Genomic DNA, 27,971 nt, shown 5'->3' with positions numbered 1-27,971 from the left:
TAACCGACTGCGCCACCCAGGCACCCCAAATTTGGACAGTTTAGATGATGTACTGGAGCAACTCTGGATTCTGACTTCCCCCTTAAAAGTTGTTATTGATGTTTTGTTTATTAACTTGCTTGGGTTAAATTTATGATATCTTTCTTTCCTACGGTATGCCCTCTGGTGATGTCTATGCTTATTTGTTGGTTTTGGTTTTTTTATCTTGTTTTTATTTCTAAGTTTGGCCTTTTACAGGGATTGTCATATATCTCCACAGATTAATGATCAGACAGTGGTTATACAGAAATTACACTTAAATACCTTGGGCTGATGGATCTGTATGTAAGAAGTAGGAGGACATTCAAAATTCACTGTAGCTTTTACTGTACACCAGACCTTTTTTGTCTCCTCTTTGTATTGTCATAGGCTTAGAGCCCATTAGGAGTATGTGTATAGCGTGGGCCCTCCCCAGTCTCTTTTCTGCATATGTATGGCCTCACTCAGGAATGTATTTGCTCCAATCACAACCTTCTATTCAGGCTAGTAGGGCTGTGGGCCCTCCCTGTTCATGTGCCACCAGGACCATCACTGACAATGCTGCTGGGATGGAGGCATTACCCATGTTCCAATCTAGTGAGCACACTTCCACCATGGCAAAAAAAAGCTGCCAATCCTCATGGCCTGCCCTTTGTGTGGACTGAGCTGGTGTGGGGGTGGGATAAGAAGAACGAGAACAACTGTAGGCTACAGTACTACTGATTCCCACTATTATTGTCCCAAATTCAGCAATTTTTCAAATATAAACACTTCTGAGATTGTTGTCAATTTGGTCAATTTCCAGAGCGCCAAAAATTTTGTCCAGATTCACAGATGCTTTTGGGGAGAGGATTTGCTAGCTTCCTAATTCATTTGTAGCTGGCAGTCTCTCCCAGAAAATTCCACTTTATATTAAAGGCCAATTTGGAGAAAGGCTGGGCCTTATTTTGGGAGGCTGAGAATTATCCCATTCCAACTTTAATGATTTATAATAAGTATCAATATCATAATGATAGCGTCTAGAATATCAACAAATGGCTTTTTAAAATTTGTGAAGATACAAGGTAGGAACAATACTTTGAAACTAAAGTTAACTCATACAAGTAAATATATGTTATCATAAGAAATTATTCCTTGGGGCACCTGGGTGGCTCAGTCAGTTAAGCATCCGACTTTGGCTCAGGTCATGATCTCGTGGTTCACAAGTTCGAGCCCCACGTTGGGCTCTGTGCTGACAGTTCAGAGCCTGGAGCCTGCTTTGGATTCTGTGTCTCCCTCTCTCTCTGTCCTTCCCCCCCTTGTGCGCTTGTGCGCATTCGCTTGCGTGCGCGCTCTCTCTCAAAAAAAAACGCTGTTAAAAAAATATATGTATTTGTCGTCATCCTGTTTCTGAAACACAGCTCCAAAAACCCATGGAATTTTCTAAGCCAAAGAGTAATGGGAGTATCTTTTGTTATATTTGGTCTTTGTCCTTGGTTCCTCAAATAGCTCCAGAGCCATCCAGGTAAAAAGAGTGTCTTGTTATTCATAACAAACCCCTTTTCACCACATCTGAGTTTATGTTAATGAAGTGACTTTTGGAAAGCCCCTAAGGATAAAGGCTATTTGCCAGGAGAACCAACCAAGAGACTAGAATCCACCCCTCCCCCCTCCCCCAGTACACATGTACCTCTGCAGAGGGGACAGGGCTGGAGGTTGAATATCCCCAATGCCAGTACTTTAATCAACCATGCCTGTGTAATAAAGCTTATATAAAAATCCAAAAAGATGGGGTTGAGAGAGCTTCCAGATGGGTGGAGAGGAACATATCCACATTCTGGGAAGACTCACCCCAAACTCCAAAGGGACAGAAACTCCTGTACTCAGAACCCTTCTGGACTTCACTCTATGTATCTCTTCATCTGACTTTTCATTTTTACCCTTTAATATCCTTTGTAATAAATCAGTAATCTAGTAAGTAAACTGTTTTTTCCTGAGTTCCAGTATTTAATCAAATCCAAGGAGGGCATAGTAGGAACCTCCTATTTATAGCCAGAGGTCAGAAGTACAGGTGACAACCTGAATTTGAAAATGGCATCTGTTGTGGAGGGAAGGCACTCTTGTGGGATTGACCCTAACCTGTGGTATCTGACGCTATCTCCAGGTAGATCATGTTAGAATGGGGTTAAAGTGTGGAATACCCAGCTGGTGACGCAGAATCACTTGCTGTGAAGTAGAGTAACTGGGAGTGGAGGGGACATACAGCAAGGCATTTTCATCTCCAATGGGATGTACGCTGAAAACCAGGCTAAGATACTTGAAAAATGGATTCAGATAATGAAACAAACATGGATGTAGAAGATACATAATTGAAATTGTTTCATGAATGTGAGGGTGCAAGAAAGGCAGCACTATTATCTTGTTTCATATAAAATGTGATCTTTAAATATGTGGGTAAGAAGACATAGTTCTTTCATCCGTTTGGTCTTCTCATTAGAAATTAAGGGCTCACCAATACACATGTGATTATATGCTTTATAAACCACTTCACTTCTCCCTAGAACACAGTTTATTAGACTTTGGTATAAAGTATTTGTTTTAATTCTTTTTTAAAAAAATATCATTAAGAACCATATTAAGCAAACATCTCCTTTTTATTTATTTTTTATTTATTTTTTTTAATTTGAAAGAGTGCACACATGCAAGCAGGGGAGAAGGGCAAAGGGAAAGAGAGAGAATCTCAAGCAGTCTCCACGCTCAGTGTGGAGCCTAATGTGGGGCTTGATCCCACAATTCTGGGATCATGACCTGAGCAGAAACCAAGAGTCAGCCGTTTAACCAACTAAGGCACCCAAGAGCAACTCCTTTTGATTTCTAAGGTAATTTTTCCCTTTTAGTTTTAATGGCAATGATAGCTGGTTCTGAAAAATGTAAACATATAGTCAGTCTTGTCGAAACAAACACCATTACCTCAAAATCTCTTTGTAATAAAATATTACCAAGACCAAGCTTAGTTTGGATTACAATAGAACAAACAAATTTAGCTAAATGTCTGGAATTTGTTATAACAAGACATGACATTTGTTTCTAATTGGCTAATGAGAAAAGACCAACACAATATCAAAGCATGCAAATTAGATGTGTCTGTGCCTAAAATAAATCAAGATCAAGTTCAAGTTCAAGGAAGTGAGATCAGGCACTAAAAAATTAATATGTTTTCCATGGTTGAGTTTAATGAGAATTTGGGCCTGTTGAAGAATCATGTAGAACTAGTATCCTCCTCTCTCCTCTCTTCGAGTAGTAAAAGAGGTCATGTAGAATCGGTAACAAACTTAAGAGGTGACAGCAGCCCTAGACACAAAGATTTAATTCCCTAGGCCTCTGAAACCCTCAACCACCTTCCCCTGGAGTCCTGGGACCCAGTCTGCCTCCAGGTACTTTGTGCAGCTTCCTCTCCAATGTGGCTACAAAAGAACTACATGACCTAGTATCTAACAATCCCACCTTCCTCCCCAGGGGTTATCTCACCATTACACTCTGAATCATCAAGTACGTGTGTAAATACCTATCAAGAAAACAAAAATAAAAGAATGGGAGTAGTACAGAATTAAGAGGTTTCCAAAGATCAAAGAAAAGGTGACCCATTACTGTATCTTTTCTTTTGACTCTGTAGTCTGAGTTTTAGTCACTCCATTTCTTTGTAGGTCTGGGAGAAAGAGGCCCACTTCCCCTCCAAGGGAAATAAAGTGGCAGTTGCCTCTAGAATTCTTCCTCACGTCCCCCTATAAGCAGGTTTTTTAAGTCTGTGATGAAAAGTTTCAGGACACACACACACACACACACACACACACACACACACACACACACACTCCCACCAAGAAATCATCTATTCTAGTCCCTTCATTCACATGGGAGAAAACTGAGACATAGATCATCAGAGATCCATCAATGCAGCTTTGGCAGAATCATGACAAGACCTCACATCTCCCAATTCCAATACCAGTGTCCATTCTATTCCAACACTCTGACAAATCATTCTTTCAAGTCCTCCATATGAGTGACAACAGCTGCTTGCTGCAACAACCTTTTCTGTCAACAAACTCAAGTGGAATGGATTCAAGTTTCCCCTCTCAGAACCCCAACATCTGAGAAATCTGACAGAGTTCAAAAGAGGGGGAGCCAGCTAAGCTGGATGATCAAGGTCTATGTGCCTGTTTGTCTCTCTGTTCTCTCTTCACCTCCCCATATTAAGACTTATTTGTGCTCATTTCAAGAGGCAGAATAGCTGTTATCATCCCCAACCCATCTGATCTCCCCAACTAGGCTCAGTTGGCAAATAGACCGCTACCCACGCACAGAACATGGCTTGATCTTTAAGCTACAGGTCATTTGAGAAGTTCACATTTATTTGGTGGATACTCGTAAACAATCAAAATTAGTATTTCTAGAAACAAAAATCATCTTATCAAATTAATACACTTTAAAACACCAAAATTTGGCTAAGAAGTGTCTTTAATAATCAACCTCACAGGTCAATAAAAGAGCCACAAATACACAATTTACTATTACCTGACAATTGTGAAATTTGTGTGGTTTTAAAGAAATGTTTAATGTTAACAGTTGCTTATTACTGGCTCTACAGAGAAACAGACATGGATCTAAAAAGAGCTAATCAATTATAACCAAAGATGTGGGGCAGGTCTAGGTATGAGCACGGAATGCTAGAGGGGTGCATGAAATAAAGGACCAGCTAGTCCATTAAAAAAAAAACTAAATAAAATCAAACTTACTCATCCAACTCCTTGGATCCTTTCTTCCTCTTTTGGATGAGAAGACCCGAGGTGAGTATGCTGGCTAACAATGAATGTGTTTCACATCCTCCTTGGGACTCAGAATAAACTCTTGGAAAAAGGAATTCACACCATGACTCAAGTCCCTTTTTCTATTCCTCATCCTCACCTCGAGAAGCTACAAAACTTCATAAATAGTCCACTGAGTTCATTAAAGCTAATGTCTTCCACTCAAAAGTATTAAACATCAAGGGTACAAGACAAGAAGCACAGTATCTAATCCATCTCTAATCTAACAGTATCTAATAGTATAGTATTAGCATAGTATCTAATCTAATCTCTTTGGAGCGCCATGCTTTCATCTGCTAGGTAAGAATAATTTAAGTCACAAACGAGGAACAGAAAACTGGATTCAGATTTTAAAGGTAAACCCAACTAGTTAAAAGTAAATATGATGGACTAGGGAGCAGGGAACAATATGGTACCTGGGACAGGACGAGGTTTAACTTTAGTCAGAAATATGACGTAAGTTAAATGTGGTTTACACCCTAACACTGTAACTCATTCTTGGCTATGCAGGTTAATAGGAAAGAGCAGAAACTGCCACATTACCCCATTTTAGGCATAGACCTAAATACATATAGCTAAATAGGGATAAAATTCCCTCCATGTAAGAACTTAGGTAAAAATGCTATTTACCAGAGTAAGAGCCTGTTAAACCGCTTGCTGCTCAAAGACAGAAGTTACAGAACCATATCCCTTGGATGGAAAGAACTGGTGCCCTCAGCCGTCTAGAGCCCAGGCTGCATTTAAGAAGAGGCGCTTCTGTAGAAGGTCAATCTGAGAAATTTAGTGGATCTACCACTAGCTGGATGACCTTGGGAAAGGTACTTAAGTTAGAGTTTTAGTTTCTTATTTATGAAATAGAAATTACTTTACCTATCTTATGGGGTTACTGTAAGTGTTAGATGAGAGCGTTTAAAAGAAAGTACTGAATCCAGGGGCGCCTGGGTGGCGCAGTCGGTTAAGCATCCGACTTCAGCCAGGTCACGATCTCGCGGTCCGTGAGTTCGAGCCCCGCGTCAGGCTCTGGGCTGATGGCTCGGAGCCTGGAGCCTGTTTCCGATTCTGTGTCTCCCTCTCTCTCTGCCCCTCCCCCGTTCATGCTCTCTCTCTGTCCCAAAAATAAATAAACGTTGAAAAAAAAAAAAAAAAAAAAAGAAAGTACTGAATCCAAACCTTTTTATTGAGGGTTATTTTGGTTATTACTTTCTGTAAAGAAAATTATAGGTGTTACCACTATAGCAGAAGACAGGGTTAATCTTTTAAGGTTTCTTGTTGGTTTTGTTTTAATCAAAGAACAGCCATGATAAAGAACGTGACCAAAGTCATTTATTATAAAATTGAACGTTATTATAGACCTAAAGCTGCTTATTGGATTGTACACATATGAGCACAAAGTATTAAAAACATGGGTCTTTGTTTTTATATGGCAACATTTTCTGTGTGCTCCTTTCTGGAAAGGGTATTCCCATCAGTTATAAACTGCTGCTCCAAATGTGATAATTTAGATCAAGGTCATTACCAACCCCGATGACCAAACCTGAAAAATATTATTCTCACGTCAGAGACCTTGAGGAAAGAATGCTCTAAAGGGATTAAAATACCTTGCAAAGAATTACAACATGAACAGCTCAAGAAATCTTAATTTGTAAAAGGTCACGGAGTTACAAAAAACATTGCTCATTTCAGCTAATTAAATGAAATTTTAGTTAAACGGCACCTTTAAATATTGGTATTGCAGCTGCGAGTGCATTTAAATAGCATTTACGCAGATATAATTAGCACAATTAAACATGGGTAGAAGTGGAAACACCATTCTTAATTATATTGATATAATCAGTTTTATTAATGCTTTATAGCAACAGAAGTGACATCTGACAGTAGCACACAATTCATGACTGAACCTAATATTAAGCATTTTAGCATATTAAGGAATCTAAAGCTAGGTAATTGGGGAAAGAAAAGTCAAATGATTCGTGCCTACCTGTGACGATACCATAGTTGGGAGGTTCAAGAATTACTCCATAAAACTGGATGATGTTTCTGTGACTGAGGACACTGAGTATTTCTGCCTGTACAAAAATCAAATACACAGTTACATAAAATTTCACCTTTATAAAAGTCTCATAAAATAGGTTTCCTATTCAATTTCCTTTAACATACATTTACAAAGATATATGTGTGCTCAACAAGTATGGGATGCTGATAGAACTCTGTCTTAGCAGTTGTCTTGAAAGTTTAAGGATTTAAAAAAGTTTGTTTTAATGTTTATTTGTGAGAGAGACACAACACACACACACACACACACACACACACACACACACACGCAGAGTGTGAGCGGGGGAGGGGCAGAGAAAGAGGGAGACAGAATCTGAAGCAGGCTCTAGGCTCTGAGCTGTCAGCACCGAGCCCGACGCGGAGCTCGAACCCATGAACCGTGAGATCATGGCCTGAGCCTAAGTCGGACGCTTAACCGACTGAGCCACCCAGGTGCCCAAGTTTAAGAATTTCTATTGAAACTTCCTAAAAATGTAAAAAGGAAATGGGGTTGAAGTGGCAACAACAGAACTGCTCCCTAGCAGGCCAGCATGACTGATAGTGGAGGAGGAGGACGAAGTGGCGAAATACCATATTTATTTACAGAAAGCCCTCTTCCTAAGAGTTGAATGGGTGTTTTCTGCATCATGTCTTCTGAGAGACTCAAGACTGAACTTCTATTGGCTGGGTGAAGAATCATGACAAAATTAAGGGAGGATTTCTTAACTATTACTGAAATAGATTCAAGCAATAGCCATTTATATTATCTAATCGTTCAAATGTATCATCGCTCTTTGCTATATGCAGCAAGGTGCTGTAAAGGATGTAAGGGTGGATTCCTGACCTTCAGCAGTGATTTGACAGGGAAGCCATACTTTACATTTGAAACGTATTAAATATTAGCAAACTGTACTGCAGAGTGACATCATAAAAAATAAATTTTATTTATTAAACTTAATTTTAATGAAAAAACAGAGCTACTTCTGCTAATGCCTGTAGAAGAACATTTTCTAAATTAACTAAATCACATGGAGTTACCAGTTTTATGGAGATAAAATATTGCTAATCAGGAATTATAATACAGTTAGATATAAAATCACTTAAGTACGAAAACATTTAATATTTTTAAATGAAAAGCATGTTATCGGCAGTAAGTAAATAGGAGATTTATAATTCCCCATGCCAGAAAGGGTATTATCAAGAATGTAAGCAATTAATTGGGGCACCTGGGTGGCTCAGTCGATCTGGCTTCAGCTTAGGTCATCATCTCATGGTCTGTGAGTTCGAGCCCCACATCGGGCTCTGTGCTGACAGCTCAGAGCCTAGAGACTGCTTTGGATTCTGTGTCTCCCTCTCTCTCTCTGCTCCTTCCCTGCTCACAGTCTCACTCTCTCAAAAAACAAACATTAAAAAAATAAAAAAGAATGTAAGCAATTAAGGAAAAATGGACAAGGGTTGGTTAGAAAGAGGACTCCCCTTTGGGAATCTGCACAATGTAAGTTGGTGTTATTTGTTATAAATTTCTGTCATAGGATAAGAATTGAGATTTCATTAAAATCAGAACTAGGCACAAAAGAGAAATTTAAGGGCTGCCATGAGGTCAATATGGAATCAAGAGAAGGGAAAATTATTATCAACTGGTTGAGACATTTATCAAGGTTTCTTGGACAATGTTTTTCTTTCAGTGATACAGGTGCTGAAGGGGGCTATCAAAACATTTCTCTCACACTGAGTGCCTACTGTGTGCAGAGGTTCTGTGTTCATCAAACAACCTGCTTCTCATAGTTTAGTTTTCCAAATAGAAGGAAAATTCATTAATTGGGCAAGATAATTATTCATCTATATGGCAATCCTATTTCTTATTAAGAAACAATAAACAAGGGGCGCCTGGGTGGCTCAGTCAGTTAAGTGTCCAACTTCAGCTCACGTCATGATCTCATGGTTTGTGAGTTCAAGCCCCGAGTCGGGCTCTGTGTGGACAGCTCAGAGCCTGGAGCCTGCTTCGGATTCTGTGTCTCCCTCTCTCTCTGCCCCTCCCCCTGCTCACACTCTGTTTCTCTCTCTCTCTCAAAAATAAACATTTTAAAAAAGAAAGAAACAATAAATGAACTTTGTTATTAAACAGAGTTCATGTGAAGTTTGGAAAACATAAGCCCCTTTATGTTTTTTTTTTAAGTTTATTTATTTATTTTGAGAGAGAGAGCACGTGCACAGGGGAGGGGTAGAGATAGAGGGAGAGAGGGAGGGAGAGAGAGGAAGAGAGAGGAAGAGAGAGGGAAAGAATCCTAAGCAGGCTCTGTGCTCAGCACAAAGAACCATGTGGGGACTGATCTCACAGAACTGTGAGATCAAGACCTGAGCTGAAACCAAGAGTCAGACACTCAACCAACTGAACCACCCAGGTGCCCCTAAGCCCCCAGTATTTTTAAGGCAGATCAACTCTTTCCAAGTGAAGCATTAGAATTCAATGTGAGTAAAGCATTAACGTTTGGACTAGTATTTGTCAAAATAGGGGAGTGTTTATCCTTTGGTATGTTTTGGTATATTCTTGGCTATCTAAATTCTGTGACCATCAAAAACGTTTATACCTGGCTAGATCAGTGGGTAGAGCATGTGACTCTTGATCCTGGGGTTGTAAGTAGAGCCCCACATTGAGTGTAGAGCTTACTTAAAAAAATAAAATCTTTACAAAAATGTTTGTATTAAGAAAGAATAAATACAAGAATATTCTAAGGGGTGCCTGGCTGGCTCAGTCATTAAAGCATTTGATTACTGATCTCAAGATCTCTTGATCTCAGGGTCATGAGTTCAAGCTCTATGTTGGGTGCAGAGCCTACTTAAAAAAAAAAGTATATTCTAAATCCATGGATGATCATTTTATAATTCAGCACTACATGGCATTTTCAATATTCCAGCTAATTTTCAAGTTTACATTTAAGATATTGCCAAGTGATGCCTTGGAGAAATAGAATTTATCAAGTGCTGGTAAGATATGCTAATGTTCAACTAACGACCATCTTGTGTGCCACTATCATGTTCATTTAAATTTTTTTTAGTTAAGAAAAACTAAATTCTTGTGGTATAATTAGTAAGTAAAAGACATTTTCACATTATAAGACTTAGGTTCTAATTTAATAAACTAAGAATTTGATTTAACATCATGAAAACAACATACTACTTTAGAGTGCTATACTAGTTCTATGATAATGAATTTATTTATAATCAACACAGACTACATAAATAAGTGGTATTTACAATAAAGGAAGGTCAAGTAATATGAAGTTACCAATTCAAGCAAGTTCCAACAGAAATAACTGTGGGATTAGCCAAATAAAACCTGTGCTGTAGCAGTCAGTATTTGATATCAAGTGGATGTATTCTGTGGATTTGTCTTTACAAGAACCTGCTTGCCAACCATTCATTGGTGAAACTGTTGTAGTAACAAAAAAACTTCTCCTTAAATTGTTGTTTTCCAGATTTATATTCTGGAATACGCTAGCAAATAGACTGCCCATCAAAATAATGGATTAGTGGCCTAAAACAAGCTCACTGTTATAAAGGAAACATAATAACGATGGCTAAAATAATGTTCCATTGTGCCAAAAAATTTATCTTTTTATACTATCAACATCAGCAAAACCCATTTATTTTCAGTAAATGTAATTGATGAAAATTGTTCACTTTAGCTATACTGATTTTATAGTTTTATTTTTACTTAACTGGAAAACTGGTTTGATTTTATAAGAGCTGTAAGTATAAGGAGTTCTGGGGTATCTGGCTGGCTCAGTCAGTAGAGCATGTGACTCTTGACATTGGGGTTTTGAGTCTGAGTCCCATGTTGGGAATAGAGATTACTTAAAAATAAAAACTTTTTTTTTTTTTAAAAAGCACAAGTAGTTCTTAGTGTTATTTTATGTATATTTTTAAAAAATTTTTTAATGTTTATTTATTTTTGAGAGAGAGAAAGTGTATGAACAGGAAAGGGGCAGAGAGAGAGGGAGACACAGAACTCAAAGCAGGCTTCAGGCTCTGAGCTGTCAGCACAGAGCCTGATGTGGGGCTTGAACTCATGATGTGTGAGATCATGACCTGAGCTGAAGTCAGACGCTCAACCGACTGAGCCACCCAGGCACCCCTATTCTGTGTATACTTAAGTTACCCTGAAATAATAATTTTAATCAACGTTGGAAATACAGATGACCTAATATTTCTACGTACAGAATCTATGTATTTCTCAGTTTGCAAAATGCCATTCTAGGAACTCAAATATGTGTATGCCAAAGCTCACTGCAGCATTACTCACAATAATCAAAAGGTAGAAGCAACCCAAATACAATCAACTGATGAATAAATAAAACATGATTTATAAATACAATGGAATATTAATTTAACCATAAAAGGGGATTAAGTTCTGATGTATGTTACAACACAGATGAACCTTGAACTCATCCTGCTAAGTGAATCTGCCAGACATAAAACAACAAATATCGGATGATCCTGCTTTTATGACCTATCTTGAATTGGAAAATTCAGAGATAAGGAAAGAAGGTTAGAGGTTACACTAATGCTGTTTAATGTGTAGAGTTTCTGCTCGGAGTTAACAAAAGATTTGGAAACAGACAGTAGTGATGTTTGTATGACACTGTGAATGTAACTAATGCCACTGAACTGTACACTTAAATATGGCTAAAATGGCAAATTTCATGCTATGTATATTTTACCACAATAAAAAAAAAGTTTAAAAAAATTCTATTCTAGACTTCCGCGGAGATGATGATCTTCTATTTATATGCATATATGTACCCCCATACACGTACACACACAGAGTAATCATCTCAAAGTTACACAGCTCAAGGTCTAGATATCCTTAGGTAAAGAAGCAGTTTTCCAGATTAGGATTTAAGGAAGTAAGGAAACTCTGTGACAGACAATTTTACCTCTGGCTCAAAGACACTCCATAAAACAAAGAGTCCCAATCTGATACAGAAGTGAGGTAGCCACAGTCTGTCCATAAAAACGTCTTTATGGGAGTACAAAAATGTCCGAACCCATCTGTGCTTACAGTAAGCTACGTGACTGTTCCTACTGTTTCCAGCTGGCTGATTTCTTCCTCTACCTCCCCCCTTTCCTCCTTTGCCCCTTCCCCACTTCTTCTTCCTTTATGGGAAGGGTTACAGAGGAGTTGTAGTTTGTTAACAGAGCTGGGGAGGAGGTATTCTGTTAGTTTTAATTTAACTGGCCTTTCTATATCTTTATATGGGGAGACGAGTCAGCCATTAGCTCAGTCTGCCATGGTTTCGGAAGTTGACTAACACACAGGGTCCAAATGGCTGATTCAGAGAGATTAAGAGAAGTAAAGTATCATAATTTAAATTAAATTTAGCTAAATATCATAATTTAAATACATTTAAGGGAATTTAAGTTTTAATTTTCTTCCTTTAAAGTTCTTTTAACAGTCTTAAAAGAACATTTTAAATTAATAGCTTCATCTTCAGAGCAATCCCTTTCCCTTGATTCAAAACGTATTTTTATTTTGGCAAAATTGCCTTCTTGAAAAAAATTGAGTTATGATTGACATATAACATTAGTTTCAGATATAAAACATGAAGATTCAATATTTATATGCACTGCAAACTAGTCACAGTAAGTCTAACTAACATCCATCACCAGCACAGTGACAAGTTCTTTTTTCTTGTGATAAGAACTCTTAAGACCTACTCCATTAGCAACTTTCAAATATACAACACAGTATTATTAACTGCAGTCACCATGCTGTATATTATATCCCCATGGCTTATAACTAAAAGTTTTTCAACCTAATCCCCAATTTAAATATGTTTAATATTTGAGAGCTGTCATAAAATCCTTAAAGATTCTGTTTTTAAAGCCTGTTTTACATTTTTTACATTCCACTGATACAGTCTCTATGTATTTATGTGACATGTTATTAATAAAAGTGAGTTCACTTCCTTTTTGAAAGAAAGTAAAGATACTGACACCACTCTATTGATCTATACAAACAACACTCTCTAATGAAAGAAATAGTTGATGAAGACCCACATCAGTAGGCTGGCAGGCTCCATTTACACATTAGGAACAGGTTTTTCTCCCTGGCTATCAACAGCTATGACCCCCCATGTAACAGCAGGACTGTGTCACACAGGGTCCCTCTCTCTGCCTGTGATGTGACACTGACAACGAAGACAGTAGGTATAAAAAAGTCCAAGGTACATGTCTACTGTCCGTGCCAACTGCTCCTTCTTGCCCTCTGGTGCACGTGACATTTAAAACATTCCAGGGACCTGATCTTGGAGGTCCTCACCAATTCCAAGATTCCAGAGAATCCATCAAAGTATGATAGTAAAAAAAAAAAAAAAAAAAAAAAAAGCAAAGTAGCTCATTCAATCATTCAAAGGAAGTAGTGTCCTTCACACTGTGCACTCAAAGTCAAAGGCTTTCGGAGGTGGGACCAACAAGGTGGAGCAGCATGGAAGTTTTCTGCTTCTCTCATCCTTGAAATGCAGCTAGATCAGTACCAAACCATCTTGCACACCTAGAAAATTGATCTGAGGATTAACATGACAATCTGCATAACTTGAGTCACAGAACTCAGCAGGAACATGGCACGGAGAGATGAACTGGGGAAGAGAGAAGCTTCAGAGGGCAGGGAGCTATCTTTGCTTGCAGAGAGAGGATGGAGACAGAGGGAGAATATGGGAAAAGCATTCCTCCCAAAAGCAGCTGGAGAGAAACAATGGAAACACCCATAAGGGACTGAACAAGAAAGGGAGAAAGGAGAAAGGGCAGGGTTTAAATACCATTAGGATTCTATAAACAAGGGAGTGCAGAGTCTGAAACTCTGCAGCTGGATACCCGGCAGAGCTCTGATGGGAAGGGTGAATCCTCAGGAGCAGACAGTGAGGTCCAAGGGGTCCTCGGGCCACACAGGGAGAGATGGTTACCCTGAGAAGTCATTTGGTAGAGGCTGTGTGGCTTCCCTACAGGCAGAGGTCCCAGCAGACCCCAAAGAACAAACACGTTTTCTGGTGTTGGAATAAGGACGTTAGGGAGCAGTGAAGCCTGGTGCCAGATGTGTGTAGTGATTTACCACAATCCCTGAAATGCTGCTGCTACACGATCCCACAAACCTTCTGGGGCAGGCTGGCAGTCTCTGGACATCTGCAGCAGTGCAGTCACACAAATGTTCATGGGGGTGGGCTGGCACCAGCCATTGCTCTGCAAGACCCTCTCAAAGGGTCAGAGCAGGTCAAAGCTACAGGGCCCTCAGAAGTGAGGGGTTTGGAAACACAGCCCCATCTGAGATACAACTCAGGAGGGAGGTACTGCCTGGCAGGCTGACAGCTTAGTTGCAGACAGCATATAAGTGGGGAGTGGATGAAAGCTGGAGACAGAGGAGGGGTGCTTGATTGCTGGTGGTGAGAGCACAGAGTTTGTTTTTTTTTTTTAATTTTTTAAATGTTTATTTATTTTTGAGAGAGAGACAGAGTGTGAGTGGTGGAGAGGCAGAGAGAGAGAGGGAGACACAGAATCAGAAGCTTGGTCCAGGCTCCAAGCTGTCAGCACAGAGCCCAGTGTGGGGCTTGAACTCACAAACTGTGAAATCATGACCTGAGCTGAATTCAGATGCTTAACCTACCGAGCCACCCAGGCGCCCTGAGAGCACAGAGTTCTGATGCTAGAGACCAGGTAGCTGGGTGACACCGTTTTCACCTCTCCCAAACATGCGCATACAGGCATACATGTACCACAACAATCCACCCCAGTGAGCTAAGCAGCGCCATCTAATGGAGAACGGAGCTGTTACACCAAGCCCCATCCAACTGTGCTCTAGAGGAACACTACATGTCTCTCTGCTTACTTAGTTTACAGACTATAAAGTGCTTCATAGTTTGACTTCTAGGGGAAACTGGATGTAATTTCATGTGTATTTCATTCTGTTCACTGGTCCATCTGTTCATTTTTTTTTCTTTTTATTTTTGAATACCAAAAGAGAAAAAAAAGTATTTTTATTTCTGTTCTTCTAAAAAAGATTTTTGTTTTTTCTACTATATTTTTTATTTTTTGTAAATTTTTAATTCTATTCTACTTTAATCATTTCATTTTAGTCTATTTTATTGTATTCATTTTTTCTTAATTTTCAAACATTTTCCTTTTCTTTTCTTTCCCTTTTTTTCTCTACCAAGCTTCTTTCAACAGCCAGACCAAAACACACCTAGAATCTAGCATCTTTTGATTTTTTTGTGTTGGTTTTAATTTTTTAATTTTCTTCCCCCAAAATGATGAAATGAAGGAATTCACCCCAAAAGAAAGAACAGGAAGAAATGACAGCCAGTGACTTAATCAACATAGATACAAGCAAGATGTCTGAACCAGAATTTAGAATCACGATAATAAGAATACTAGCTGGGGTTGAAAATAGATTAGAATCCCTTTCTGCAGAAATAAAAAAAGTAAAAGCTAGTCAGGATGAAATAAAAAATGCCATAACTGAGCTGCAATCTAGAATGGATGCCACGGCGGCAAGGACAGATGAAGCAGAGCAGCGAATCAGCGATATAGAGAACAAACTTATGCAGAACAATGAAGCAAGAAAAAAGAGGGAGATTAAGGCAAAAGAGCACAATGTAAGAATAGAGCACTAAGTGACTCATTAAAAAGGAATAACATCCAAATGAGAAGAGTCCCAGAAGATGAAGAGAGAGAAAAAGGGGTAAAAGGTTTATGTGAGCAATTCATAGCAGAAAACTTACCTAACCTGGAGAAAGGCACAGACATCAAAATCCAGGAAGCACAGAGAACTCCCATTAGATTCAACAAAAACCGACCATCAACAAGGCATATCATAGTCAAATTCACAAAATACTCAGGCAAGGAAAGAATCATGAAAGCAGCAAGAGAAAAAAAGTCCTTAACTTACAAGGGAAGACAGATCAGGTTCACAGCAGACCTATCCACAGAAACTTGGCAGGCCAGAAAGGAGTGACAGGATATATTCAACATGCTGAATCAGAAAAATATGCAGCTGAGAATTCTTTATTCAGTAAGGCTGTTATTCAAAATAGAAGGAAAGATACAGAGTTTCCCAGACAAACAAAAACTAAAGGAGTTCATGACCACTAAACCACCCCTGCAAGAAATTTTAAGGGGCACTCTCTGAGGGGAGAACAGATGAAAGAAAGAAAAAAAAAAGACTAAAGCAACAAAGACTAGAAAGGACCAGAGACCATCACCAGAAACTCCAACTCTACAGGCCACACAATGGCAATAAGTTCATATCTTTCACTACTCACTCTAAATGTCGATGTACTAAACACTCCAATCAAAAGATATATGGTAACAGAATGGATAAGGAAACAAGATCCATCTATATGCTGTTTACAAGACTCATTTTAGACCTAAAGACACCTTCAGATTGAAAGTAGGGGATGAAGAACAACCTATCATGCTGATCGCCACCAAAAGAAAGCCAGAGTAGCCATACTTATATCAGAAAATCTAGATTTTAAAATAAAGATGTAGGGGCTCCTGGGTGGCTCAGTCAGTTGAGCATCCAACTTCAGCTCAGGTCTTGATCTCACAGCTTGTGAGTTTGAGCCCCACGTCGGGCTCTGTGCTGACAGCTCAGAGCCTAGAACCTGCTTCTGCTTCTGTGTCTCCCTCTCTCACATTCTGTGCCCCAACCCACTCGCATTCTGTCTCTGTCTCTCTCAAAAAAAAAATAAACATTAAAAAAAAATCTAAAAAAATAAAGATGTAATAAGAGATGAAGAAGGGCATTATATCATAATTAAGGGGTCTATCCACCAAGAATATTTAACAACTGTAAACATTAATGCTCCAAACGTGAAAGCACCTAAATACATAAATCAATTAATCACAAACATACAGAAACTCATTAATAAAAATACTGTAATAGTGGAGACTCCAACACTCCATTTACAGCAACAGATCATCTAAACAGAAAATCAACACGGAAATAATGGCTTTGAATGACACACTGGACCAAATGGACTTAACAGATATATTCCAAACATTTCAGCCTAAAGCAGCAGAATACACATTCTTCTGGAGTGCACACGCAACATTCTGCAGAATAGATCACATACAGAGACATAAATCAGCCCTCAATAAGTACAAAAAGATTGAGATCACACTGTGCATATTTTCAAGCCACCACACTATGAAATTCAAAATTAATCACAAGAAAAAATTTGGAAAGATAACAAATATTTGGAGACAAAAGATCATCCTACTAAAGAATGAATGGGCTAACCAAGAAGTTAAAGAGGAAATTAAAAAGTACATGGAAGCCAACGAAAATGACAACACCACAGCCCAAAACCTCTGGAACGCAGCAAAAGTACTATATACTCCCCATAAGAGGGAAGTATATAGTAATCCAGGCCTTCTTAAAGAAGGAAGAAAGGTCAGAGCGCCTGGGTGGCTCAGTCAGTTGAGCATCCAACTTCAGTTCAGGTCATGATCTTGTGGTTTATGGGTTCAAGCCCCACACTGGGCTCTATGCTGACAGCTCAGAGCCTGGAACCTGGTTCAGATTCTGTGTCTCCTTCTCTCTGCCCCTCCCCAACTTGTGCTTTGTCTCTCTCTCAAAAATAAAAAAATATTTTAAAAAATTAAAAAAAAAAAAAAGGAAGAAGGGTCTCAGATATACAACCTAACCTTATACCTTAAAGAGCTGGAAAAAGAACAGCAAATAAAACCCCAAAGAGAAGATGGGAAATAATAAAGATTAGAGCAGAAATCAATGCTATAGAAATCAAAGTCAAAAGACTTTCTCCAAAGACTGCTTTGTCTCCAGAGTACCAATATGATCCAGGATTAGTATATTCCCTCAAAGTTCAAGAAGATAGGAGATGATCCCACGCTTTTTAAAAACAGAAATTGTTGGGGCGCCTGGGTGGCTCAGTCAGTTGAGCGTCCGACTTTGGCTCAGGTCATGATCTCACAGTTTGTGAGTTTGAGCCCTGCGTCAGGTTCTGTGCGGACAGCTCAGAGCCTGGAGCCTGCTTCCGATTCTGTGTCTCCCTCTTTCTATGCCCCTCCCCCACTCATGCTCTGTCTCTGTCTCAGAAATAAACATAAAAAAAATTTTTTTAATAAAAACAGAAATTGTATATATATGAGAGACTGAGAAGAAATGAAATATTGATTATGGTTATATCTAGGTAGCAAAAAGACTCATAAATAATTTTAACTTTTTAGGTATTTCCAAAATTTTTACAATGAGCTCATATAATTTTTTAATCACAAAAAAGCAATATATGTGTGTAATATATATGACCAGAAAATATAAATATAAAATAAAAATATTTATTTGCATGGAAATTTTTATTTTCTCTAGGACTGGATCAGGAAGAAGCAAAACTCTTTCCCTACTTTCCTAGAACTACCCTAGACATATAAAAACTAGGTAGTTAGCCTGTAAGCTGTGAGTGTCTCCTGACATGGGTCTGGAACAAATCAGTGTTCACTTTTTTTTTAATTTTTTAAAAATGTTTATTTATTTTTGAAAGACAAAATGCAAGTGGGGGAGGGGCAGAGAGAGAGGGGCACACAGAATCCGAAGCAGGCTCCAGGCTCTGAGCTCTTCAGCCCAGAGCCCAATACAGGGCTTGAACCCTGAGATCATGACCTGAGCTGAAGTCAGATGCTTAACTGACTGAGCCACCCAGGTGCCCCTTTAATTTATTTTTTAATGTTTATTTATTTTTGAGAGAGAGAAAGAGAACATGAGCAGAATCCAAAGCAGGCTCTAGGCTCTGAGCTGTCAGCACAGAGCCTGACGCAGGGCTTGAGCTCGAATTCACGAACTGTGAGGTCATGACCTGAGCCGAAGTCAGACACTTAACCCACTGAGCCACCCAGGCACCCCTCACCTAGGGTATTCTTGAAAAAGGCCACAGATTCAGAGAGGCCATGAGACCACAGATGTGAGTACTGAAAACCTAAATCTAGATTGACTTCAACCTACTAGTATCTGCACTTTTATTAAATGATCTCCTCGCACAGTTTACATCTGCTTCTGTGGCCCCTTAGGGAAGCCTTTCCTACATTGCTCATCCTCTACAATGTCTAGCATAACACCATATGAGAAAGGTCGAATACTTTATATATATATAAGCAGCATTCAATCTTACTTGAAGAACATACAGTATCTGATGATAATGATACTTAGTGTGTTGAAATGACTGCCGTGGAGAGTCTGCATTAGTAAATGTTTACTCTGAGCCGCAACGTGGAAGAGTAAGATGCCAGAGGGTACAGATCTGCTTCGGGATGCACTCTGTTTTCTCACATGTACAAGGGCTATTACTAAGGCTACTATTTCATAGGAATGACAGTCAATCAGTTACAGAACCACAGCAAAAGCCCCATCTGAAATTTATGCTCACTAGTTCACTGTTGATTTAAACTTTCAAAATGAAGACTTGTACTTAGCCTCTTGCAGGTTCTGCAGTCCAATGCAATCCCATGAACACACTTCCTTGAGAGTCCTTTCCTGCCTTGTTATTCCCTATGCATGCCCTTGCTTTGACATTGCACTTTTTCAGAATGAGAATGTAAAGACTTGCTGAGTCTTAAAGCTTCCATTTCTCGTATTCTACCCAATACATTTACCATATACAGTTGACCAGATTTAAACTGTACGGGTCCACTTATAGGTAGATTTTTATATATATATAAATACAGTCCAGTACTCTAAATGTATTTTCTCTTCTTTATGATTTTCTTAATAACATTTTCTTCTCTCTAGCTTACTTTATTGTAAGAATATGATATATAATACATATACAAAATATGTGTAAGTCAACTGTTTACATTATTGGTAAGATTTCCAGAGAACAGTAGGCTTTTAGTAGGTAAGTTTTGGGGAAGCCAAAAGCTATACACTGATTTCTGACTGTGCTTGGGGAGGAAGGTGATTGGCATCTCTAACCCCCAAATGTTCAAGGATCGACTCTATTTCCAAAATCACCTCTGAAAGTAAGCCAGCCTTTTGTCAAGTCCACACATTTTCCGTACCTACTATTCTCCCTGAACACTGTGGTATAGACACTCCCTGCTATGGACTGAATGTTTGTATTCCCCAGAAATTCATATGCTGAAGTCTAATCCCCAGTGTCATGGTATTTGAAGGTGGGGCCTCTGGGAGATGATTAGGTTCTAAGGGTAGAGCCCTCATGAAAGGGACTGTGCCCTTATAAAAGAGAACCCAGAGAGTGCCCTCTCCCCTTCCACCATGTGAGAACACAGCAAGATGGCCATCTATGAACCAGGAAGCAGGTACTCACCAGAAGTCAAATCTGCTAATACATCTTGATTTCAGACTTCCTAGCCTCCAGAACTATGAGAAATAATGTTTGCTATTTATAAGTCACCCTGTCTTTAGTGATCTGTTAAAGCAGCCAGCTTGGGCCAGGGTCATAAAAGTCCACAGCAATTCAGCCAGGTCTCTTAATGAACAGGATGGATTTGACTCGGCCACCAGTCTTGTCAGTACAGCATAACTCTTTTCTTTAGCACTGCAGGGCCCATAACCATTGTACTTATTAGCAGCAGAAGGTAAGGGACAAAGTAAAGTTTTTGAGTTAAAATGTCCTAAAACAGTATTTACAAGTCTGTAAGGTCAAAACACCTAGCTCTTACAGGCAAGACACAGGTGGAAAGAACTTCCCTTCTACTTCAGGCTCTGATTATAAAGATAATGGAGGCAGAGCGCTCAATCTCAGTAATCAAAGGATTTCCATACATCAGACCACAAAAACCAGGGTCAAAAACAAAATGCTGTGTAATTAATTGCATTTTTTCCCCAAGAGTATCATGGCTAGGCGCATTTTCCTAAAAGAAAAGCTTGATTTCTTTTATGTTTGGCAAGATGGAAAACCAGCCCCTCTGCTCCTAAAAATGCTATGCCACAAGAACAACTTACAAAGTAGGCTCAGATGATTTTCAATCCCATACTTCATCGCCAGAGTGTCACCCACAGGTTAAGCTCTCTGACTCACTTTAGGCTTAATGAGTCCCATTCAATAACACAGTCACGTGACAAGCAGCAACCCTCACAGTTCTGTGGGTTCTCGTTCAAACGCTGCCCATTAGGTATTCAGGGAAATAAAAAAGGATAAATGAATTCAGGTTCCATAATATCATACAGCCTATATTTCTAATGATGTTGACATCAGAAAGACTTCTCTCTGGAAGGAACATGGATAGAAACACTAAGAAGAAAAAATAAGCGAATCATTCTACCCACTGGCCATGGCCCCAACATGGAGCCATGTGGGATTTATTACAAACATCACCAGTGCTGGGAAGCCGGTGGTTTTCCCAGTAGGTTGCAGCAGCCTCCACGTGCAACCATTCAAGACAGCAGCCTGGGCTCCTATCCAGGGATCAGGCGGCTCTCTAGTTAAGGACACATTCCCAACTAAGGGCAGGCTAACCTGGCAGGATGGAAAGGCAGCTAAAACTGAATGAGACAAATAATGAAGATTCAAGAGCAGGGATTTAAGAGATCTTCCCAAATCATAAAACGGCTAAGAGATTTTACATTCTTCATGCTCACAAGAGAATGTCACTGTGATGGCATGATAAAGTCCAATACATTGTAAGCAATCTCCATTCGGTTTGGGTGACAAAACTACTTACAAGCACCCTGCTTTCCACAAAACACCCCGTGTAACTCGGTCACAGAGACTACTTGGTGCTAAAATTACATAGAGCCTCCTCCCGCCCATCCTGCCTCCAAAGAAAGCCCTTGAATAAGCCTTGAAGTATGAACTAATGAAGGATTAGGCTTTTAAAAGACTGAGTAGCAATATAATTTAATCAAACACGGGACAGGTGACTGGAATTTAAATTCTAATTCCAAAATGGATGGCCCTAAAGCTGCCTTGGTCACCATGGGCCTTGTTCTCTTCCTAGAAAATGACTTTGCTCGACAAAATTATCTTTCAAATTCCTTTATGCTTTAAATTTCTATCCATTTCTATAAAAAAAAAAACCTGATGTATTATTAATAGTGCTTTATACACAGTGGGTACTCAATAAATATTTGATAAACTGAATTAACCACAGCATATTAGGACATCCTCTAGAGACCAACAGGCTTCAGTATGAATAGTGGCTCTGCCACTTATAAACGAGGAAGTTATTTAACCCGTCTGGGCCTCAGTCTCCTCATTTGTAAGATGGGGACAGTAATCCTATCTCAGTGCACAGCAAATGCCAGGTGTTCAACCAATGCTAATTCCTTTCTCTGACATCCCCTTTCTTGATAATCAATTCATCCTCAGACTCAAGTCAACCTTCTGAGCAAATTCAAATCTCTTCCAGCAGTGATCCTCCTGTCATATTCTGCTTGTTTTAGTTAGCTTCATTTATTTTATTATATGTGATTTTCCATGTTTAGGTAAGAATATTTCCATGTTTTTACCTAAATACAGTACTTTAACATTTTCAAAACGCTTTTCTTATTTGACCCTCACAAATAAGTTTGCTATTTTATTGTGTTTAAGAGTGAAGAAAACTGGGTCTTTGATTTGTGTAAGCTCACTTCAGGAGCCGGGTCAAAGTCTAATAAAATTTGAATCTAGATATCTTACACCTCTATATATTTTTTATATTTTTAATTAATATATTTTATATATTTTTATGTATTTCCTCCTTCTCTCCAAAAAAAAAAAAAAAATGCAGTCCAATAAAAATAGGAGTCCTTTCACCTAAATATTTTTTTTTAAGTTTACTTATCTATTTATTTAAGTAATCTCTATACCCAACATGTGGCTCCAACTCACAACCCCAAGATCAAGAGTTGCATGCTCTTCCAAATGAGCCAGCCAGGTGCCCCCACCTAAACATCTTTTATTGTAAGCTGCCCTGTCTCAAAGACATTCCAATTTGCAGACACAAATAAGCTCCACAATAAGAGCTACCATTTATTGAGTGCCTACTATGAGCCAGGCCAAACATGTCACGTTGACTGAACCTTCAAATCCTCACAGCACATCATGAGCCTCGGGCCTACTACTATTGCCCTTACACAGGGGAAGAAATCTAGGCACAAGGAAATTTTAAAATTTGCCCAAGGGCACAATAAATGGCAAAGCCAGGTTTTTTAACACAGGTAGTTTGACATCAAAGCCCTACTTACAATCACTAAACCATCCCATTTTGCTTTATAAACCTTATTTGAATACAGAATGGAATGTTAGTTTATAGAACATCCAAAAACAACAACAGGCCTAGACAATTTCAAAGCTCTCTTTAGTTACAGAGGTGTGAGAAGCAATTCTTCACTGACTCCCTCTTAGGGCCTCTGCCCCCACTACAAATTTCCATGCCTTCCTGACACTTGACCATGCAGTAACACGTCAAAAACCAAGATCCAATTCTCCACAGGCACTAGCCCGTCAGGCCAGCTAGCAACAACCAAATTTATAGCTAATAAAACCAGTTAATTGCACAGCATGAAGTACCCTCTCTCTATGCAAAAATTACATGGTTAGAAATTTTGAGCGACTCTCACAATCTGATTAGTTAAGTGCTTTATAATATTACTCTACAGTGCAACAGAGTTTGATTATTTACATCCCATAAGAGAAATGTTTGCCACATTTATTATGGAAATCTGCAAAATCATTTAGAAGAATTCAGACAAATTTAATTTTAAAATAGTCTGAAAAGTCCTTTAATACCTTAGACTCCACTTAGACAGTATCTTGAATACCTGGATTCTTCAGCTAAATTAATGATTTCACTATTTCTGGGTTCTGTCAGCACACTCAAAACAACTTAATGACAAAGGCATGTATGTGACACCTGCCAGATGATTTTTTTTTTTAAATATCAAACCCTGGGGCGCCTGGGTGGCTCAGTCGGTTAAGCGTCCGACTTCAGCTCAGGTCACGATCTCACGGTCTGTGAGTTCGAGCCCCGCGTCGGGCTCTGGGCTGATGACGGCCCAGAGCCTGGAGCCTGCTTCCGATTCTGTGTCTCCCTCTCTCTCTGACCCTCCCCCGTTCATGCTCTGCCTCTCTCTGTCTCAAAAATAAATAAATGTTAAAAAAAAAATAAAATAAATAAAATAAAATATCAAATACCTAACAAATACAGAGTAAAAATAATCTGGATTCAGACTCTGAAGAATGGAAGGCATCTGCAGTGTTCCAGTCTTTTCTTTCACTGTACCCAACTACAAGCCCCACCTTGAAGCAATTCCACTATTAAAGGCAAAAGATCATTCTCCTCTCAAGGTTTGATGAAAAGAGCCTCCTGTTCCTAATAACCATCACCACCAACCACGATAACCTTTCTTTTTACTAATCTTCTTGCTGAAATCTAAGTGATTTGTGCTCAGGAGAGGCGGTGAAAGATAACATCCGAAGGCTAATCTTTTACATTATCGTTTCCCCTAAGCCTAACAATTCTAATTCTTACCAATTTTCTTGACGTGTCTTATTTTCCAGTCTTTTGGTTATTTACCTATATCTATGCAAAGACAGTCATGCTGAAAACACAGATAATTGGCATTGGGCAGAGACACCCAACTGAACATACTCACTTTTTACCCTGATGTTGGGGTATAGTGTCAACTTGTTTATTGTGGCTCTCCCCAAAACTGCCTTTATATTCTCCTCCCGTTTGAAAGAAAATATTTGATGTTATTATTTAATCCAATCATGCAAAGGTATAATTCAAGCAAAATAGGCTTAATAAAAGAAATATTTCTAATTTTCCTGAACTGACTTGTTTTTATCCCACTGCTCCTGTGATTTTGTAACAACCTGTCATGTTACGTTTTTCAAGCTGACTGCTGGAAAAGCTTATATCCAAATTTGCTGCCCACATCTAACAATACAGAGAACCTCATGGGGGTGTTTTTGTGTTAGCTTCCTTCCCACTTCAATTTTGTTTCTCACCATATTTGTTCTCTCCCTCATTTTCATATTTTTAAATTTTTTAATCTTATAGTTTGTATCTTTATTTTTTTAAGACCTTATTTTTAAGTAATCTCTACACCCACTTCGGGGCCCGAACCCACAGCCCCAAGATCAGGAGGGACACGCTCCACTGACTGAGCCACCAGGTGCCCCACAATTTGTATCTTTATTAGTTGCTTTAAATAATTTTGGCAAGAAAGCCATATAATAATATTCAGTAGTGCATCTCAAATTAGAGTCCTTAAGATTCCACATCTACCGATAGATCCTTGGTGGCTCATGAAATCAAATGCAAAGAAACACTGGTCTAATTGAAGGGCAAACTCTTGTTGACCGATCTACATATAGAAATAACTGTTTCTTTGACTTTCTCTTCTCTAGGAGACTTCAATAGCATTCTACTTTAGCATCCTATGACCATCCCTTAGACTTTTTCATTACCCACCCATCTCAAACTTAGAAACCCCTCTCTGACCTCAACATCTTATCCTGATTCCCAATATCTGCTTTTTTGTTGACCCATTGAGGTCTCTTATTCCTTAATTCCTTTCGGTTTTCCTTTCTAACCAAATGAGGTCTCCTGAAAGAAACAGAGATCCAAAATAACAGTAGTTTAAACAAAATAGTTTATATTGTCTCAAAATAAGAAGGCCGCAGGAAGCTCAATATGGTTGCTGCACAACTATACTCTTCTACCATCATTAGCACTGGCTTGCATCCTCAAGGTCACCTAATAGTTACAACATAAAACTCCTGGGGTTCCAAGCCATTACATTCACGTTCCAGGAAGCAGGAGGGAGGGAAGCGCATAACAGTTTCCTCCTACATCAGCCTCCTTTAAAGAGCTTTCTCAGAAATCTCATCTTACTTTCAGGAAAAATGGAGAATATAGTTTTATGCTGCAGGAGCACATCTAACAATACATGAATCCTAAGGAAGACAAGGAGAATATATATTGGGTAAACAACTAATAGTTAATGCCGTATGAACCATGCTATTTATGATCAAGATTCTGTCTCATAAAAGGATCTTCAGGATACTACACACAACTTTACACTTCTTGGTCAAATACTGCCCACACTCTATAGAGCTCTAATTCTCATCCTACCCATTTCTAAGTATGGAGAAATCCAATAATTACCTTTCTATACTTCTCAGTGCTTTTAGACAAGCTCTTAGGACAGAAATGTCCTGAGAGAATTAACATGGTGTATTTACAGTCTGTACACTTACTGAAAGCTAAAAGATGACAGCAATGATTTTGAGTATCTTCAACTGGCTCCCCTTTTCATCCTCCATTCGTCCAACACATATTGTCTATGTGCCAGGTACAATTTCTTGGTGCTGAGAATAGTGATGAACAAGATAGCAAAACCCTTGCCTTCATGGAGTTTACAGTCTACTGAGGGAAGATAGACACTGTCGATATCGAGAAATAAATAAGTTTCCTGAGCCAAGTCTAACATCCTTTAGCTGTTCTAACCCTTGTCATCCTCAGATTACTAGGAATACTCTTACACTGGGGAAACAGGCAGAGCTGTCTTCCGCTTTCCTACATTACACTTACTGTCTTCCTTTCTGTCTCAGAGAAAAAGATACCCTTCCTTTCCCCTAGACCTTACCCTGACACCTGTGTTCTTTATGTCTCCCTTTCTTCCCTCAGGATATTCTGCACTATCAATTATGTCCTTTCTGGAATCTTTCATCTCTTTCTAAGTGATCATCTAGGTTTTAAAAAATGCTTGAGTTTCACCTCTCCAAGAAACAAACAATTTTCTTGACTCTCATCTTCTTCTCAAATTACATTCCTAAACATCAAAACTTCTTGAAATAATACTTCACCCTAAATTCTCTTTCTTCACTTTCTATTCACCCCTTAAATCCCATTATATTCGGCTGGATTTTTATTCTATTGTTAAAATTTCCCTAATATCTGAATTCTGATCTTTTCTTTTAAATATCCTACACAGTTTCTATTCTGAGTTTTCAAGTTCAACATAACCATGCTTCCCCTTAACATTCTGATATTATCTTTAGTTTCTATACTCGTGCTATATCCGGGTATGAATGAAAACAAGGATGGGACAGGCATTGTAAGTCAAATGAAAATAAATAAACCACTACTGTCAAGGGCTTACACAACATCAAAGGGAAAATAAAAGTGTATAATAACAAGATGCAACACAACCACCAGACGAATAAAGCGCAATGGAGGATCCATGGGGACACTTGGTGAAGGTGAAGGGTACTGGAAAGCTTCAACTAGACCATGAATAATGGCTTAGATTTGGATTAGTATCTAGGAAAGGCTTGTCCTTCCAAGCAGAAGAAATAGCAAGAGATTTGGTGGAGAGGCAGCATGGGGCAGCAAGTCTGAGGAACAGCAGTAGCACCTCTGTTTGGTTGGGAATGTGCAAGATACGCAGGAGAAGAGAAGTAGGTAATGGAATTGCTAACACACAGCAACAGGACAATATGCCAAGCTGATTTTCAGGTCGCATTTCACTAGAAGCAACTCCTATAAAGTAAAAACAAAAACAAAACAAAACAGAACAAAAACATATTAGTTACCTCAAAGAGACCTTTCAGAATCAGTGAGGTGTACAGAGGTGAAAGAGTTATTCATTTCCTACCATGTGGAACTTAAAGGTCACCTGTTCCAACTGTTCTCTTCATAAAGTTATCCCTTGAGGTATATTCCAAGAAATAGTCACCCCACCTGTGATTGATCGCTCCCAATGACAGGTTAACACCCAGTGATGCTTTGTTAGGAATTGAGAAATGATTGATCTAAATGGGTGACACTGGTGATAGGCCGAGTGACCCTAAAATGAAAGGTCATTCCAGGTCAGGAAGACAGGAAATAACTTCACTGAAAGTATTAAGATATTTTATAGAGTACTGTGTGTGCATGTGCACATGCACATGTGTGTATTTGGTGACAGTGAGACATGGTCAGCCATAATGGCCCAGAAAACAGAGAGATAATAAGGGAGGGAGGGAGAAGAGATGTAGGGAAGGGGTTAAGGAATAATAACTTCCCCAGTGAGAAGGGTCCTCCTGTTGAAGGGTAGATAAATCAGATTATCAGCAGAATGTA

The 27,971-nt window shown here is 39.0% G+C and overlaps 1 protein-coding gene across 8 annotated transcripts in view; it reads right to left on the bottom strand.

The window, feature by feature from the left end:
• The window catches only part of MAP3K20 (mitogen-activated protein kinase kinase kinase 20), a 188,151-nt gene that overhangs the window by 91,408 nt on the left and 68,772 nt on the right, over positions 1–27,971 (bottom strand). For all 8 annotated transcript variants that reach the window (XM_045480232.1, XM_045480227.1, XM_045480225.1 and 5 more), the window contains exon 3: positions 6,835–6,922. In XM_045480232.1, coding sequence (XP_045336188.1) covers positions 6,835–6,922 — 88 coding nt within the window. The remainder of the gene's footprint in view (positions 1–6,834; positions 6,923–27,971) is intronic.

The sequence above is a fragment of the Leopardus geoffroyi genome, chromosome C1, assembly GCF_018350155.1.
Source record: "Leopardus geoffroyi isolate Oge1 chromosome C1, O.geoffroyi_Oge1_pat1.0, whole genome shotgun sequence".
Lineage (NCBI taxonomy): Eukaryota > Metazoa > Chordata > Mammalia > Carnivora > Felidae > Leopardus > Leopardus geoffroyi.
This window is presented reverse-complemented; position numbering and strand designations above follow the sequence as displayed.